The sequence below is a fragment of the Crinia signifera genome, chromosome 4 (assembly GCF_055691185.1).
Source record: "Crinia signifera chromosome 4, ASM5569118v1, whole genome shotgun sequence".
Lineage (NCBI taxonomy): Eukaryota > Metazoa > Chordata > Amphibia > Anura > Myobatrachidae > Crinia > Crinia signifera.
In genome coordinates, this window is record NC_139220.1 from 223,830,140 (window position 1) to 223,847,731 (window position 17,592).

Consider the following 17,592-nt stretch of genomic DNA (forward strand, 5'->3'; position numbering starts at 1 on the left):
TATTACTTAAAATAAGTGATTTATTAGATTCAAATGAAATATTGATGGTTTGATTTACACTGCAGGGTAACCATTGCTGCATCTACTGGATCTTTTGTAATAACACTATACAAATAGTGTATAATGGTTACCATAAATTATTAATAACATCCAGTTTTTTATAATGTATTGTGCAGGATTAAACAGTCGCATACCCTGCTCTTATCAACCGCGGTGTTTAACGAATGATTTCGGTACATTCCACAAGTAGCCAAGTGTTCAGAAAACATCTGGGACGTAGGATAGTGATAACAGGGAGCCATCTCATAGGAAGGACGCAGCGCCCCATATTCACTGGCTGTAGTTTTGAACAGGATGCTTTCTTGTTTGGCCTGGAATATACTGCTGGTCGCAGGTCTTGGGTTCATAGTACAGGAAAATACAGGGTTACCCAGATTTGTACAGGTTGGTGTTGATGCTTTGTTTCCAATTTCTAAATCTGGAGATGATCTATTAGAAGCAGCCATATTCCTTCCCTGAGGAAAAAAATCATTACAATGATTAACTATTAAAATAGAACTGGAAAAACACTGAAAAATATATTTGCAATAATATACATTGAACCGAGCAATCAAAGCACATAAGTTAGAAACATGTATTGTATTCTTTGACTAAAATACTCCCCACACCCCATGACTGCACTGCAGAGGCCCCTAAAGTTCATACTGGAGATTTACTTTGTCTCCCTCCTTCTATAATGTCCTCTTGCTAGTGAAGGTTCTAAAGATCCATACACACGGGGCGACGGGTGCCCCATGCTGAGCGTGTTGCTTAAGCAGAGATTGCACAGCACACATAGCTGGCACACATGCTACACACACACTACAAGGTCCGGAAATGTTTTAACCCGGGCTATGCTTCAGTGCCCAGACTGACAAGCCCGGAAAATTCTCAGGATTGCCACTGTTTAGCGCCGGGCAGCTGAACTCCGGCTCCCTCTCCTCTGCTGCACCTCCTCCTCCTCACCCCCCCCCCCCCCCCCCGGCTGTTGTGTTACAGCCTGCGGTGCCGGCTTCTGATACGCTGAGTTGCCGGGGGAAGAGGCGTGTTGCCGAGGAGTGGCTGACATAGTGCTCAGCAGCGCTGCCCGGCCCCAGGAGACAGCATGGTGTTTTTTTTTTAGGGAGCTCTCCCCTAAAAAACTTGCCCAGTGGGGAGTGCTCCCTAAAAAAAAAACACCATGCTGTCTCCCACTGAAGGGGTTAACAATTATCCCCTTCTACCAGGCTCCTACCAGGGTGTAAGAGGGGGGGTCTGCTGCTGGCTAGTTCCAAGCACCTGTTAATGCAGCTGACAGACGCTGGGCATGGCGTATGCGCATTAGCTGTGACGATACTGCTCATGTGCAAAACCTAGCCTCTATGGGCTGCAGCCCATGGAAGCCAACTCGGGCTGCCCAAAAGGCAGGGAGTGGCTTCCTACAGGAAACCAGCTCTCTGCGTACAGCAGCCAGGATTGGCATGCGCGGAGGGACACCTTCCAACGGGGCTGTCTGTAACCGGTAAGTAGGAATTCCAATAGGAAGGCACTGCCAGTCACAGTGAAGGCAGCACAGTCTCACAGACTGCATCTGGCTAACTGACATGAGGTGAGGTGGTGGATTTTACTGGGCTGCAGCATATAGGTAAAATCCACCACTGATTATAATGCATACTAAATCTCTAATACCATGTTCTCACTGCTCCCAGGTCTAGCATGTCGACCCGGTAATTTGCATTTTAACACAGGGTTTTTTTTCAGTGTGAAGGATTCAATCCATGACGAAATTCCCGGGTCTCCAACCGTGCTTTTTACCCGGGTTGGAGACCTGGATATGCAGACACGGGTTGACCCGTTCATACTGCAAAAAAAAAACGTGTTAAAAGGCAAATTACCGGATAGAATTGCTTCACCCGGAAATTTGCCTTATCAGTGAGAACGGGGGTCTGGCACTGCAGTCCCCGGCATTGAAATGCAGGGTAAAAGCTGTGATATTGACACTGCCAGTGTGAACATGGCATAAAAGCATGCATTAGTTTTGAAGCTGTTGTACTATTATTCCCAGCACAAATGTATGAAGGAGAAAACCAATTGTATATTCCATTTAAAACACTAGTAAGCACAGATATTGCATTCCACTCAGGATTTTATTGTAGATTTTCATTGTGCTTAAACTAAATGTAGTAATTGCATAACAAATTCAATAAACACCGTCAAACTGTAAAACAACAAAATAATTTATGCAGAAACTATCATCAATCCTATTTAAATGAATATAAATTGGCTGTATGAGAGTATGCAACACACATTTCTAACATCTTCACATGTATGTTTATATGTGCTTAGCACCTACAGACAGAGAAAATGGGTATATCAGGCCTTGCACATTCACACACATGGATGTACACCTTGGACCTGATTCTGGATCACATGCACATGTGCAAACCCCAAGAAGGAACGGCCGCGGCAAGTTACACACTCACCGGGCGTTTGCAGCGGGGAGGGAGGGCCAGGGGCGGTCGGCGGCATGGACGGGGATTGCCCATGGGACGGCTGGATGGGCCAATGCCTCCTGGGGGTGAATGGCTGATGTCACAGGATATCAGATGCCTGTCCCGTCTTCGGCCAGGCACACGCAGTTCAAACTGACTTTTATTTGGGAAGGCCGGAGAAATCATTTGATGGTCGGCGACCATCGAATGATCTTTACTGCAGCGGCAGCATGCGAGGGGATGTGTCTTTGTCACACATCCCCTTGCATGGTTTGTGAGGGGAAACCGCGGCAAGGGGGGCGGGTATTCGGTGGGGTGGCCTCTCAAAATCAGGCCCCATATTTGCCTAGTTGCCGACGGATGTCTGCAAACAGACGTGACCCCATCTGCATCCAGCTCTGAATCAGGCACAATATAGGATTTTTTTTAAATGACAAAAATAGCGCAAAGGTCCAAAATGTGCCAAGACACAGACTGCATTATATTTTTTATTGCGAATCCACTAGAGAGTTTACCATAGAGGATCCTACAACCACTTGGATATATGGGAATAGTAACCTGAGCGAAGCTGGGAGCCACTATGAACGAACAAATTTAAAGATGTTCTGTAGTTTATGTTACTCCAGAGAGTCCTATTTTCTGAGCGTTAGCCCCATCGTCTCTTAGCATATATACTTCGACATGTAGTTATTACCTGACCGGATGTGTAACACCTATGAACAACATGCACCTCTTCGCTCAGCCCGGGATGCGTCCTGTGTGCGCTGAATTGCTATAGCAACCGTGCAGGACCGGTGTCCCCACCTACCAACCGCGCCCCTTTGTTGACAGTGGAAACCTCCCGATCGCTAGGCCTGATGGGACATGTAGTGTGGTGGTCTGGACAGACGCTGTGCTGAAGAGCCAGTGCAAACTACAAGTCCCGCCGGCTCTCCCTGCCTACCTTCTGCACCAGCTGTCTCCGCTCCGTGCTCAGCGCAGTTGTTTTTGCAGAGACGTCACTAGGGACTGGAGGACGGTGACAGTGACCGGCCAGCGGGTGGCGGACTGGAAGCTGCGCTCTCGGCATATGTAAACACGAGGCGTGGGGGTCCACAGGGCCTGGTAAATCACTCGTGGGGTGTTGATATGATACAGCTGGGGGTGTGAACATGGCACTCGCGATGTGTGCGGGTGATGTCCGGCACTGGCCTTATCATATGCTGTGTGTTGCTCACTACCGTACAGTGTGTCTGTCTGGTTAGCGGGAAGACGCATGTACCTGTATGGTGGTAATGAGGGTGTGTCGATAGCCATATGCTAGAACACCTGAGAAATACCTATTTGTGGGACAGGTCCCCACAGGTGGCAGAGTCAATGCTGCAAGTGATGATTGACTCCCATCTCCTTATTGCAGTGTATTGCATCACTTCTGACTGTGAGAGTTACTTGGTATTGGGTCAGCATGCCTGTCATACTGTAATAATGCTATTTATCATAAACTACAGTCTTATTTTAATAAACAATGCAACTAGAGTGTATTGATTTTTATTTATTTTGTAGAAGTTTTAACAGACAAGCATACAACTCTTATGTTTTTCTGAGGTGAGCCATAGTACATGGTGGCTGCTAATCTTGTTCTGTTCTCCAACATCAAATTTTGAATATTGTATGTTTTGTGTTATTGTTTTGTGTTAAATCCAGAATTTCAAAGAATAGATGCAAAAAGGTGACGATAATATTTTTTTTTTAAATAAAACTCTTTAAGCATATTTAGACTGACTACAATATTTATAGATCCCTGGATTATTCCTCTTTATGTGTACAATGACATGTTTTTTTGCCCTCTAGAAAGACAGTTATAGACTTCTGGCAGTGGTTTATTTCTGGAAACAAAAATGTGATTCCACCCAGATGTAGTCTTGTGACTTGCAGGCCAGCCCAGGAATTACAGAGGTGTGTCAAACTGTGTATAATATATAAGATTGGAAAATCAGCTACTGCCAGGCTGGACACACACTGGTGACTAGTTCATATGTGTGGTTGCCATTGTATTTAGCACATATCTGAATTAAATGCAGTACATTATACTTAGTCATGATCTATGGCTGTCCTAGTTACAGTACTCTTACATTACAGCCTAGGGAACACTACATAATTATTTCACTTTTGAGAGGTGCACCTATAACGAACACACTATTTTATAGAATTAACCAGTGCCCACCCAGCTGTGATGTTGACCCCCCCCCCCCAACCTGGTGACAACCTGAATACTATCTTCAGATATATCTTCCATCAGTGCTGCTGCACAGCCGACGATGCAATATGTCTGTGATCTACATTGTTCACAGACCTATCAGGAGTACAAACCCGCCGACAGGCTTGTGATATATCAGCCAATCAATCAAACTTAAAAAGCTACAATATTATTTTTTATTTGTTTTAATATAAAAAAAAAAATGCTAAATATTTTCCTAACCATTGGGTTGCAGACACCGAACCTCTGTAGTGTTTCTAGTTGGTAAAAGGGGAGAATAAGGAATAAATACTTCATTAAGTATTCACGTTTGGAATTGGCAGAGATCTAGACTTGGGTTATAGTTTCAGTTGAATGAATAATGTAATGTAACCATATACAATTTCTCATAGCAAGTAAACCAGTAGGATTGACTGTAAATGCACACTTTCAGCCAAACCTGTAGGCACAGTGCTTTTTCCAAAAGCTAGAATGTGGGTGTACATCTGTGTATGTGGAAGATTAATTCCCATATGAACACAACTGCACACAATTTGTTACTGCTATAGAGAAAGTATGTTCACTAAGCTAAGTGCGACACTGCAATGTGATGTGACAATAGTGTTCATTCTAGCCTCCGCCATCTTTGAAAACCCATGCAGTTCCTCTTCCCTGCCTGGGGTGTCGCTGTCTGCAGTGCTGATATACAGACCACACTAGAAGCTAGAAGCACTACAGCAGACAGCGACACGCCAGGCAGGGAAGAGGAACTCAAGGCAAAATACAATAGATGTATAGGCTGCGCTATTTAAAAGAACACATAGGGATTGTACTATTGGTACATTTATTCAATAATAATTAAAAAGCATATAATAAGAACATATAATAAAAAAATATATAGTAAAACAATTGGTATGCCCTCTGATGGTCACTGATGGTATTGTGCACTTTTCCTTATTAGGCAGATGTAGATAAAGGCAGTTCATGCAATAAAGTAACAGTCTCACCACTATGTTGGGATTTGTTCCAAGTAAGGGTCCGTTGTCCTCACTATTGTGTGGAGATGGTGTTAGAAAGGAATTTCTTTAGAACGCCGCTGGAGGAATATCAAGGACCTTGGCGGAGCTTCCCAGTAGTTTGTGTCCTGTAGTAAGTACGCAGATGATCAATGATGCCAGAGTTGGACTGGTGCTGATTTTGGTAGGCACCAGGTTTTGCCAAAGGGTCAGGATTTAAAGTGCTTGTGCAGTGCCAAAGAGAGGTAGATTAAGCAGTCCCAAGGGAAGAGGAACTGCATGGGTTTTCAAAGATGGCGGGTGCTAGAATGGACACTAGTGACAATACATTGCATTTGTTATACACACTAACCATTCTGGGCGATGTACCATTATTACATGCTTCATGTAATAACAACACAGAGTGTTATGTGGAATTTGCCCATTGAACATGCAGCACATCCAATGGCACAATTCAATGAATGATGGCCAGGAACTACAAATTGTGGGTATGCACAGTTTAAATCGGACGACTGGCAGTGAAATCCCATCAGCCAGAATAGATAGATCACTGAAAGTATTTTCACCCTATCCTTAATCCTAATCCCAATTTCCCCCTTTGCAGCGAACCCTAACCCACCAACCTTACCTCCAGAATCTGTCAGGATTCTTACCATCAGGAGGATGATTAAAAGTTTTAATTGCGATTAATCGTATTAATTTTTTGCGTTTAACTGCGATTATTCCCATTGTTAGGCACATAAGTACCGCTTACAGACAAACTATTAGCCAGCGGTTCTATACTTGTTGCCAAGGGGGATTGCATGCTCATTGCCAGGGGTTCCATGTCCTTATGGGGGGGGTGGGGGGTTCAGGAATATAAACTTGCTGCCGTAGGGGTTAAATGCTCATTACGAGGAGGGGAAATTTATTCTGGCTGCCAGAGAGATTAAATGCTTGCTGCCATAGGGATTAAATGCTTGTTGCCAGTGGGGAATATATGCTTGCTGCCATATGGGGATAAATGCTTGCTAGGGGGGAATACATGCTTGCTGACATATGCGTCAGTTGACAGTGTTAGCACCCCTCCAAAGATGGCCGCTGCAGCAGAGGAGACAGCCGCTAGAGGTGCAGGAGTACTTTTAGCGTGTCTTCTCAATGGCGGTGGCCATTTTTAGAGGGGTGCATGGTTTCTGTAATACTGTCAGAGACTGCACCTCTGCGAAGCCACGCCCCCTCCCCCCACACGTTAACAGCGATAATTATTTTAATATATTCTTACTCAGACAGCAGTCACAGAGGAGCATCTTCGATTACAGTTCTTAGCAATCGCAAATGCACGCTGGGGCTGGTATGCATCTCCTCCGGCTTTTGTATTGTTAAGGATCCCATGTGCTAAACTGCTGCTTGTAGCTTATCACATGCGATTCATACTGAATCAGGCCCAGTGATGTTAATTTAGGATTCAAGATTTACAGCTAATAGCTGTAATGACTAAATAATCTACATTGCTTTATCAAGTACACTTTTATTATATGTTTGTTTAGCTTTTGTCTTTTTTATTCTTTTTTAAAATATTAAATAAGTTGCAGTGTAACTTTATTATGCATTTGAGTTGTTAAATGCTTTGCTAATGCTGTTTGCTGCAGGCAGGAGAGATGATAATGTCAATAAATGTGACCGTCTTTTGTTTTAGTAGAGGCTGAGAAATTCTTTATTCAGTTTGTTTTGAATATACACAACTGAGACTCCCTTTACAATGTTTTGTGAGTGGCGCTGTTACAGTATGTAGGTTACACAAGCACAGAAAGTTAAACCACAGAATGTTCACTTCCCATCTTATCATTAGTTAACACCCTTCTGTTTTCTTTTGCTCTATGTAACAACAAATTCAGAAATGGATGTGTTTCCTTTTAGCAGTGATGACAAATTGGAGGCTCTAATAATCTGCAAAATAGAACAAGTTGAAGAAATATTATACGACTGTTCTAAGTGGGACTAAGCAGGGCCTAAATTGTTCTTGTTTATATACTGTAGGTACACCAACTATCTAAATCTGGACATATCAGGCACCAGGGGAGTTAAGCTGGGTACACATATGTACAATTTCCTTTTTCTTGCGACCGTTCGATCGACCGAATACACGTTCGGCCGTCCAAAACATACGACCGTTCTGCGCGTACACATATGTACAATTTTACTTGCGACGTCCGATGTACTCCCGTCCAAACAATCGCAAGAAGAAGTATATGAGAGACCCTGTAACCCTTTGCCTGCTGTTTTAACTAATGTGTATATAATGTATATATGTTGAGCAGTGGCTCAACACTTTAGACGCATCCCTTTAAGACATTAATCAATGTTGAAGTTTTAATAGAGTGGGCTGGAAGCTCTTTTCAGGGCACCAGCTTCACACTATTAAAACTTCAACATTGATTAATGTCTTAAAGTGATGGTCTAAAGTGTTGGGCAGTGAGGCATTATACACACATTAGTTAAAACAGCAGGCAAAGGGTTACAGGGTCTCTCATAATGCAGCATACCACCGTGCTTTGTCAAACTGTCAAGCATATCGATCGAAGGTGCGTACACACTTCACTTTTGTTCCGATATGGAGCCGTCCTGTCGGATGAAATATTAAGCAGCAAAGAACCTTCGACCGACCGACCGTGGACGGCCAAGAGCGTTTTTGGCCGTTTATCGGTCGCACAGCAGCAATTGGGACAGCGTACACACCTATACAATCGAACGGCCGTTTGCCCCCAGATTGGAAGAACGGCCCGACGATTGTATATATGTGTACCCAGCTTTAGGCTGCAGGAGGGCTCAATTAGGCTGTGTTGGGGGGGGGGGGGGGGGGGGGGGGGGGGGGGGCGGGTCAGACTGTAGTAGGTTTAGGTGCTGCAGTTAGGCTAGAAATAGGCTGCATTAGTGGGGGGGGGGGTCCAGACTGCAGGAGGTTTAGGTGCTGTGGTTTTGCTAGAAATAGGCTGCATTAGCTGGGGAGGAGTCTGACTGTAGGATGTTTAGGTGCTGCAGTTAGGCTAGAGATAGTCTGCATCAGCAGGAGAAGAAGTCAGACTAGGAGGTTTAGGTGCTAGAGATAGGCTGCATTAGCAGGAGGGGAGTCTGACTGTAGGAGGTTTAGGTGCAGAGGGGGAGTTATAGGTGGCAGTATGGCCCTGTTAGGCTGTGGGGTAGAGATCGGCTGCATGAGGGATGGTGTCATACTGTGGGAGTTACTGTTACTATCTTCGAAAACCCATGCAGTTCCTCTTCCCTGCCTGGGGTGTCGCTGTCTGCTGTAGTGCTTCTAGCACAGTGTGGTCTGTATATCAGCACTGATATGCAAACCAGACCTGTGATAAAAACGCCACAGCAGACAGTGACACCCCAGGCAGGGAACAGGGACTGCATGGGTTTTCAAAGATAGAGGGTGCTAGAATGAACACTATACAGTAAATATAAGATAACAGATCGTGGGACAGGTTTATGTTGTGTATGGCATAGCCATTCTGACATTTACATACCTGGGTTGATGATGTGATGCTAAATAGTTTATTCTTGTGGTAACTGTATTTAGAATGTTCCCTTAATTGCAGTCATACAGGGAAGAGAGAGATTACTATGATAAATTATCTTTAATGACCAAAATATTATGTGTTGGAGTATAGGCCCTTGTCATCACACTGTAGACCAGAAGCCTATATGTGAATTATTAATAAACCTTTCTGTTGTACTTCCAGCAAAGATGTCTGAGAACTCTAGTGACAGCGAGTCATCAAGCGGATGGACAATTATCAATCATGAGGTATATATCTGCACCATACTTGCCTACTTTTGTTTCAGGGAGATTATAGTTATAAGATTATAGTTGGTAATAGAATTTTGAACAGCACCCCATTGAGGGGGCATGTCATGCTCCACCCAAAAGGCGTGTCTAGTTCCATATATGGAGAGATTATGAAAAGAGATTGTGAACGTGGCACCTAGAAGCGTGGGTGTGCACTGCTACATCTGAGAGGAATCTTTTTAAATTACTTATACCCAAAGGTAGATGAGCCCCAAAGCCGTTAGTAAGAGCTACTGTACTTGGTAAAGTGCTGGGAAATGGCGCTGATGATTCAGTGTAAATGTATCTATCTCTCATTCCTTTTTCCCCAAAAATCTAACAGTGTAATGTGGACTAGGTGAAATGAGGGAGATTGCTAGACTACTCAGGGAGAGAGGGAGATTACTGCTATTTCAGGGAGTCTCCTGCACAATGCAGGAGGGTAGGCAACTATGATCTGCACTCTACTGCTGGTCTTTATCAGCTGCCATGTCAAACTGGGTACAGATGGGAATAATGCAGAAATTCTGGATATTATGTACTATATTCTGCACCAATCCATGTGCCATACATGTGACCTATTTTAATGTTTATTTTTAGTAAATATATATACATTGGATCTCTAACACTGATATTAGGTAGTATGTGACATTCTCATTACTTTCACATTTAGTTTACAGCATTCTGGAAGGCTGTTGAGTTAGAAAAATGTCTCTTGGTGGGCAGTAGTTAATCATTTATTTCATTTAATGCCTAGATTCCCAGTACCTAATCATTTACAGTTTATAGTGGTTGGGCACCTTGAACAGAACTCCAATTTTAGAGAATGAATTTGTTCTAGCTGTTTATTTTCATTACCCTTCCATATGACTAATCTCTGGGCAGTATTCAATGTTTTTTGCAAGCTGTAACAGCGAGCAGTGCTGCCTGTCAGTATCCAACTGACCCCCTGCACACGCCGTTTCCACATTTTCGGTAGGTTTTTGTAGTGACGGGGAAACGGCGTGTACGGCTGCTAAAATAGCGAGCCTCACTGTTTGGGGGAATCCTCGCAGTCCTCTGACTGCGAGGATTCCCCCGGAACGTAGAATAAAGTGAGCTGCCGGCATGGGGGTTAAATGTCAAGGGTCTGTTGTTTTCGGCGATCCCCGCCATTTAACCCCCTCGCTGGCCGCATTGAATATGGCCCGCTGTGTACATGTGTGTCCTCCAACAGCATTGCTGTAGCCACGTAACAAATTCCTAGAAGCTGTGTCTAGTCGTGGGCAGATTTACTAATGTCAGACATCTTCTTGTTCACCCCCCCAAATGCGTGTTATTCGCATTGTGCAATTACTGTAACATAACAGTGACAGCTGCACTCACACATAAAATATAGGCATGCCACATACTATTTTAATCATCCGAGTCTGCTTGTGTGTCTTATTCAAATAGCACTGTCAATAAGCATCCGTCTGATTTTATCAGTTGCCCTGGAACTGCCAGCTCACTAACACCAGCATCTCTCAGTGCATGGCATATTGAGACTATATATATATATATATATATATATATATATATATATATATATATATATATATATATATATATATATATATATATATAGATTATATATATATATCTATCTAACCTTGCTTTGCATCCTCTGGTTCTTGGAGAAGATTATGAAAACTGGCTAATGGTGTTTTGCTAATGGGGCACCCTAATTAATTGGACAATAAATGGCATACAAAGACAAGGACAGCATCAAAAAATACTTGTGTAGGAATACAAATAGTAATCTTGAAGGTGGAGAACCTCTTTAAGGGTTTGTACAAACATGTATTATTCTGCTTGTATGTGTATTAGGGCTCGGATATAGAGGCCCTACACTCTGAAATGGAGCCAGGTTCTGACCACACTTTAGAACACAGTACAACGTTTATAGAAAATGGTCAGCCAGATTCACCAGGTGGACTTCCAGGTAATAGAAGTAACAATTATCTATAAGGTTGGAAAGCCAGTTTACATGTAAACTACGGTAACATGGTTACATCTGTTGTAGATACCTGCAGACATGAGGACACTGTATCGGGTGTAGAAAATATTCCCTCATGTTTAGAAGAACATCCACCATCTACTCAGGTACTGTAAGCATTTTGTTTAGATAATGAGAAAATAATATTTATAGTATAAATTAGAGATATGCTGATCCGGATTAACCCGGTTCTCAAATTGGCATCTTATTGGCTATACGACTGTCACATGTTTTGGATGTAAAACATGTGACAGTCGTATAGCCAATAAGATGCCATTTTGAGAACCGGGTAAATCCGGATCTGCACATCCCTAGTAAAAAAGTGTGAAGCAGCATGGCACTACAAATGTCAAGTGTGTATTTTACAGTAGCAGTTTTCATTTGGGGCAGTGGTTCCCAAACTGTGGTTTATTTGTGATACTTGCAGTGGTACCTAACTGAATATTTTTTTTTCTGAATTTCTCAATAATACACTTTTGGTCTGGGGATGCTGTGAACAAAATCCAGCTTCCCTAGGGTGCCATGATACAAAAAAAGTTAGGTAACTACTGCTTTGGGGTGTGAGAGGGTTGAGGTCGGGATGTGTAATATGCATGTAATAGTTCCTCTTTATCGGTAAAACATGACTTTGTATGTCTGAGTCTCTCTGCATTCCATGCACTATAGGTATTGTAATACACTGAAACAAGGAGTATTAGGGGTAAATTATACCCATTTTACACCGCCTCAAAACTCTGGGTCTTCGTTGGGTCAGAGGCGGTGTAAATGTGACATGCCGTGTCCCTTTACACGGGACTTCTACCCAGGTCCTGACTGGGGGGGGGGGGGGGGGGAACACACAGCCTGCGCTGCTGTCTGCTATACTCTGCAGGCGTCAGCGGAGGAGGTGAATGGATGCCTGTGTGCGGCATCCATTCACCTCCCGGACGGAAGCTGGGGGGTGCACGGGGGCTGGGGGCAGCCCGGCAGCTTACTTTGGTGCTGGGCTGCCCCCAGCACGGCGATCGGTGTATCCGGCGGGATCACCGCAGTCCCGCCGCTTGGAGATGATGTCATCTCCAAGCGCCGCCTCCGTCTACACTGCGGGTGGGCACCGCAGTGTAAATGGAGAAAATCCCGGATCCGACCTGGCTTGGATCCTTCTTCCAAATGCCGGGTCAGATCCGGGATTTTTGGTGTAAAAGGGGTATTAATTGACTACAGCTTCTAAAAATGAAAAATGGGGATGTTGCCCATAGCAACCAATCAGATTCTAGCTATTCTTTCTCTATTGCATCCTATGGGCAACATCACCAGTTTTCACTTTTAGAAGCTTTAGTAAATGTACCCTTTAGATGCACATGTTTTAGTAAACTGGGGTAAAGAAGTGCATGGAACAGGTGATCAGGGGTGCCCTGTGTGTAAAGTGGAGAATAAAGGAGGCTGTTTCTTCAGGTGCTAATTACTGTATAGTTAAAATAAAAGAATGAAAACTCCCACACACTTAAGAAGAGGAAGAATATAATATTATTATTATTATTATTATGTATTACCAGTTATTTATATAGTGCATACATATTCTGCAGAGAATATTTCACCATTCACGTAAATTTTCGTCCGAGTGGAGCCTGCAGTCTATATTCCATATCATTTGTACACACACATTAACCTGCCAGTGTGGGAGGAAACCAGAGTACCTGGTGAAAACCCATTCAAGCATGGGGAGACTATACACACTTCACGCATTTAATGCCACCTATAACCTCAGTGCTGTGAGGCAATAATGCCAACATTACTTCATCCTTGTTGCCCAATCTTCGCTTACATGGATGTTGCTCAACTGTTTTTCATCTTTATAGTTCTTAAACCGTTCCTAAAAATAGATTTCTCCCTGGAAATTTTATATTTAAATACATATAATACTTTTGGACTTAAGGATCCTGCACATTGCTCGCGCGAGTATCAAGCATTCGTTTTTTTGGTACTCTCCCTGATGTCATATTGAGATAATACATACAGATGGAGCGGCCCTTGTCCTTGCCCGGCGCCCGCCAGAACGTCCCCTCTGGCGAGCTCCGGCGGACAGGGACTCCATTAAACTGGGACGCGCATGCGTCTCACGTGCACGCGTGTTCCAGTCTCTCGGCGGCTAGGCAGTGGGTCCCTGCCCATCTCCGCTTCGCGGAGATGGGCAGGGTATGGGGGGGGGGGGGGTCAGGGCGGTGATGTGGACCGGCGGGGGAGGCGGTGTGGAGCTCCGTTGCCACGGGGCATGCGAGCATCTCGTGCGTGCGCCACCCCTGGCAGGAGCTGGGAGCTAGCGATAGTTTCACCAGCCCCTGCAAGGAAGAGATCTACATCTGTACCTCCGTTTCTTTTTAGGTTACCAAGCTATCCAGTACTGAAAATTATTATTAGATTTTATTTATAAGGCGCCACAAGTGGTTCACCGCACACATCAGAACAATACAGGGTACATAAAACTAAACATAATATTAACTAAAAAACTAAAACAGCGAGAATAGCCACTGTTGGGCAGATTAACAGTCAGGTTTCCAATATTGTTATACTGACTGTCAGGATTCTGACTGTTGGCGAGTCATCCAGCACCCATCCGCAGAACTGCATAAAGCCAGTGAAGGGCATACATGGTGCTGTAGATCGCAAGTTCTGTTTGTAAGATGGACTTCCCTGTTATAAATAAGCCCATTAGTCTGTAAACTTGGGCCTTTGCTCCTTGACAGTTTGCTTTAGTATTGGACTGGTTAGCCTTAATGATTCCACCTATTGTAGTTTTTATGGTATGTTTTTTTAATTAACCGCACAAAGGGTCCTGGACCTCTGTTGTCATGATTGTACGATTAATTAAAGTTTTCTTTTACTGTGTCTGTTGCAGCTTTTGTCTTCCTTTAGCTCTGGTACCAAATCAGAGAGCTCCCTTACACATGGAGCGTGCCATAATGAGGACCACATGCTGGGTGATGGTGCTCATTGTGAGGCTGTCAGTGATGACTCTGACATTGCTACTTTAGAGCCTCCTAAGATTGATGATATTGGGTCCTTGGAGGAGGAAGAGATTCCAGAAAATGTGGATGGAATTACAGAGATGAACATGAGCTTTTCTTCTAGTAGCCAGTACACATTCAGTCAACCAGAAACTGGTAAGACAGTCATGAGTTTTATAACAGTAAAAGGACACTATATTGTATAACCGGCAGCCTGGTCACTCTGATATTCACTCCAATTCTAAGTGTCCATGTCAACCAGGGAATGATGCAGACAAGCATTATTTTAAACCAACTGGAAATATAATGGTTGTGCATGGTACTTTGCATGCACCATGATCTTTGAAGGTGAATACTTCTAGACTGAAAGTATAAATAGGGCCTAATTCAGACCTGATCGCTGCTGTGCATTGTCACTCGGTGAATGACTATTGATAGACTGCGCATGCATATGATCTAGCAGTACACATGCACAAGGCCACTGTGCGATGAATTCCTCTCAACTTCTTTTCATCACAGGCCGTTCACAAGTTGATTGACAGGGAGCCGCCTTTTCTGCGCTACAAACCAACGTTTTCTGGGAGTGTCAGGGAAAACACTGCATTTTCAGGGAGGGTGTGTGACGTGAACAGGCGAATAGTGCGGCACAGAATTGAATAGCCCCCTTAAATCTGTAAAGGGAATGGAATTGGAGTGAGGGTAGCACATAGAAATATTTGTGCCACCACAATAAGATGTACTTTCGCTACTTTTTATATTTTTTTCTGGAACAATATATATAGTAGGCAATACATAGACATATTACCTTACATTGGTATTTGTTTCAACTTTATGGTATATTGTGTCAATGTTTTTTTCAGATGTGCCTTGAGTTTCCATGGGAGTTCTCATTTTATTTTATGTCCTGTGCACAAAGGAAATTCTTTGGTATAGTGAGGAAGATACATGTAAGGGCATGGCTCAGTGAGCAGTGAGAGCATGGTCCTTTCAGCTTATGGGAATATGCTGGTGTGACATTATTATTAATGTTGAGTCTCCTCTCCCGGCACATATCTCACTAACACAGAAACCTGGCTGCCTCTGAACAACTGTGCAATGCATGTTAATAGTACACTGACTTACAGATGTTTATTTGCACCAGTCCCTTACATTTCCTTCAGGCCAGATAGCAGTAACTGTATATAGGCACTCTATTAGTGTGTGTGTGTGTGTGTGTGTGTGTGTGTTCCTGCATCACAGAAATGTGAGTACCGTATATACTCGAGTATAAGTCGACCCTAATATAAGCCGAGGGACCTCATTTTACAACAAAAAACTGGGAAAACTTATTGACTCAAGTGGGACCCTCACTCGAGTATAAGCCTAGGGGGGCTTTTTCAGCATAAAAAATGTTCTGAAAAAGTAGGCTTATACTCGAGTATATATGGTAAGTTGCATGTTATTGACGTATAGATTTGGCTTTATACACCTTAGTGAGGCAGGCAATGACAGGTAATTGGATACCGCCCACAGTATCACTAACCAGTTTGCAATAGTTATGACGAAAACTGACTAAAACAAAGCAATAAAATAGATGTGACTTTGAATCAGCTACAATTATCAGTAAGTAACTAAGGGGGGTATTCAATCAGTGCTGTAGGAAAATTAGTAAATAAGGCTTTCCAATTAGCAGGATTAATCAGTTAGGGTTATTTTATCTTCACCAGCATGTAATTTAAGCTGTGTGCCAATCTCTCTTTTTTTTTTTTTGCTAAAAAATTATCTACATTTTAGCCAAACTTAATTTAATTATATGTAAATAACTTTATAACATCATTATTGTAACAAAAACATGCATGCATAATATATTTATATTGGATGCACTATAAAGAAACAGTTAAAAACTATCTTTAGACTTGGAGAAAGTAATGCACTGGTCTCTTTCCATAGTGTTTCCATCACAACACAGTATGAATGACTCCAGTAATGATGAAGCAAGCGATGATTCGGTTCCTGTTCTACGACGGCGACGTTCTAAGAGATCAACCATGTCTGGATCAGAGTCCGAGAACAGGCCTGCTGCTGACCAGCCTATTCCTCCTGAGCCTAGACCACTGCTACGGATGGGTAGCAGCCTGAATAAGTGTATTATTCTTTCTCTGCTTATAGCAATAAGTATGGGGTTTGGACATTTTTATGGTGAGTTTGTTTTGTTTATAAGCAAATATGGCTCCGGTTAAACATCACTTCAGCTATTACAATCCTTATCAGTGTGGGCTTCCATTCTCTCTTCTTGTTGCTGAATACTGTATTACTTACATTACTAAAATACTAAGGGAGGTATTCAATCACTGGCGACCATCTCCCCATGGGGTAGATGGCCTCCGGGCCCTACCTTTCCTCGACAACATTGAGCAGGGTATCTCGGCAGAACAAGCCCGACTTCACAAGCTGTCGGGCTCGTTCTGCCGGGAAGTGACAAGCTGACGGCTGCAGCTCGCCTCTTCCCGGCCGCAACTCGCGGCCCCGCCCCCTTTTCTTCCCACTGTAGACGGGACATTGAACCCTGCCTGCATGTTCTCGGTTGAGTTGACCGAGAACGGGACAGGGTCACGGCGGTCGAGCAAGATTGACCACCGTGACCTCCAGGTTGAATACCCCCCTCAGATTATTATTATTATTTATTTTTTTAAAGACTTTTTGTTTTAATTAAATTGCATTTAAGAATACAAATGTACAACATTGAATGACACTTCAACAGAAAACGCAGATAGTCGTGAGCATACAAATGAATAAAACATGATATGAAAGGATTAGATAATAAATAAAATAAATCAATACGTGATAGTCAAGAAGTAATAATGTGGATCTCATCATTAAATCTGCAATGTTCTCTGTAAGGAATAGTTAGGTTGACCATATAGAGCAGGGATGGGGAACCTTTGGCCCTCCAGCTGTTGTTGAACTACACATACTAGAGTGCTTTGATACAGTTTGTAGTTCAACAAACAGCTGGAGGGCCAAAGGTTCCCTATCCCTGATATAGAGTATCAGAGAGGT

At 43.3% G+C, this 17,592-nt stretch overlaps 2 protein-coding genes across 6 annotated transcripts in view; one reads left to right on the plus strand and one right to left on the minus strand.

Annotated features, from left to right (window-relative positions):
• PIERCE2 (piercer of microtubule wall 2) lies at positions 1 to 3,878 on the minus strand. Of its 2 annotated transcripts, none has more exons than XM_083183875.1 (2): positions 3,731 to 3,878; positions 1 to 515 (listed from the first exon to the last, which is right to left on the minus strand). In XM_083183875.1, the coding sequence occupies exon 2, from the start codon at positions 504 to 506 to the stop codon at positions 159 to 161; it is 348 nt and encodes a 115-aa protein (XP_083040001.1). In that variant the 5' UTR covers positions 507 to 515; positions 3,731 to 3,878; the 3' UTR covers positions 1 to 158. The 2 variants fall into 2 exon arrangements, with proteins under 2 accessions (XP_083040001.1, XP_083040000.1); XM_083183874.1 differs by lacking the exon at positions 3,731 to 3,878 and adding an exon at positions 3,205 to 3,357.
• CCPG1 (cell cycle progression 1) overlaps positions 3,422 to 17,592 on the plus strand; it is a 20,130-nt gene continuing 5,959 nt past the window's right edge. For 2 of the 4 annotated variants that reach the window (XM_083183867.1, XM_083183870.1), the window contains exons 1-6: positions 3,422 to 3,614; positions 9,467 to 9,531; positions 11,401 to 11,515; positions 11,597 to 11,676; positions 14,445 to 14,709; positions 16,483 to 16,731. In XM_083183867.1, coding sequence (XP_083039993.1) covers positions 9,472 to 9,531; positions 11,401 to 11,515; positions 11,597 to 11,676; positions 14,445 to 14,709; positions 16,483 to 16,731 — 769 coding nt within the window. In that variant the 5' untranslated portion in view covers positions 3,422 to 3,614; positions 9,467 to 9,471. Of the gene's footprint in view, positions 3,615 to 4,052; positions 4,095 to 4,340; positions 4,446 to 9,466; positions 9,532 to 11,400; positions 11,516 to 11,596; positions 11,677 to 14,444; positions 14,710 to 16,482; positions 16,732 to 17,592 lie in introns of all 4 variants that reach the window. The other 2 variants (XM_083183869.1, XM_083183868.1) reach the window with 2 other exon arrangements.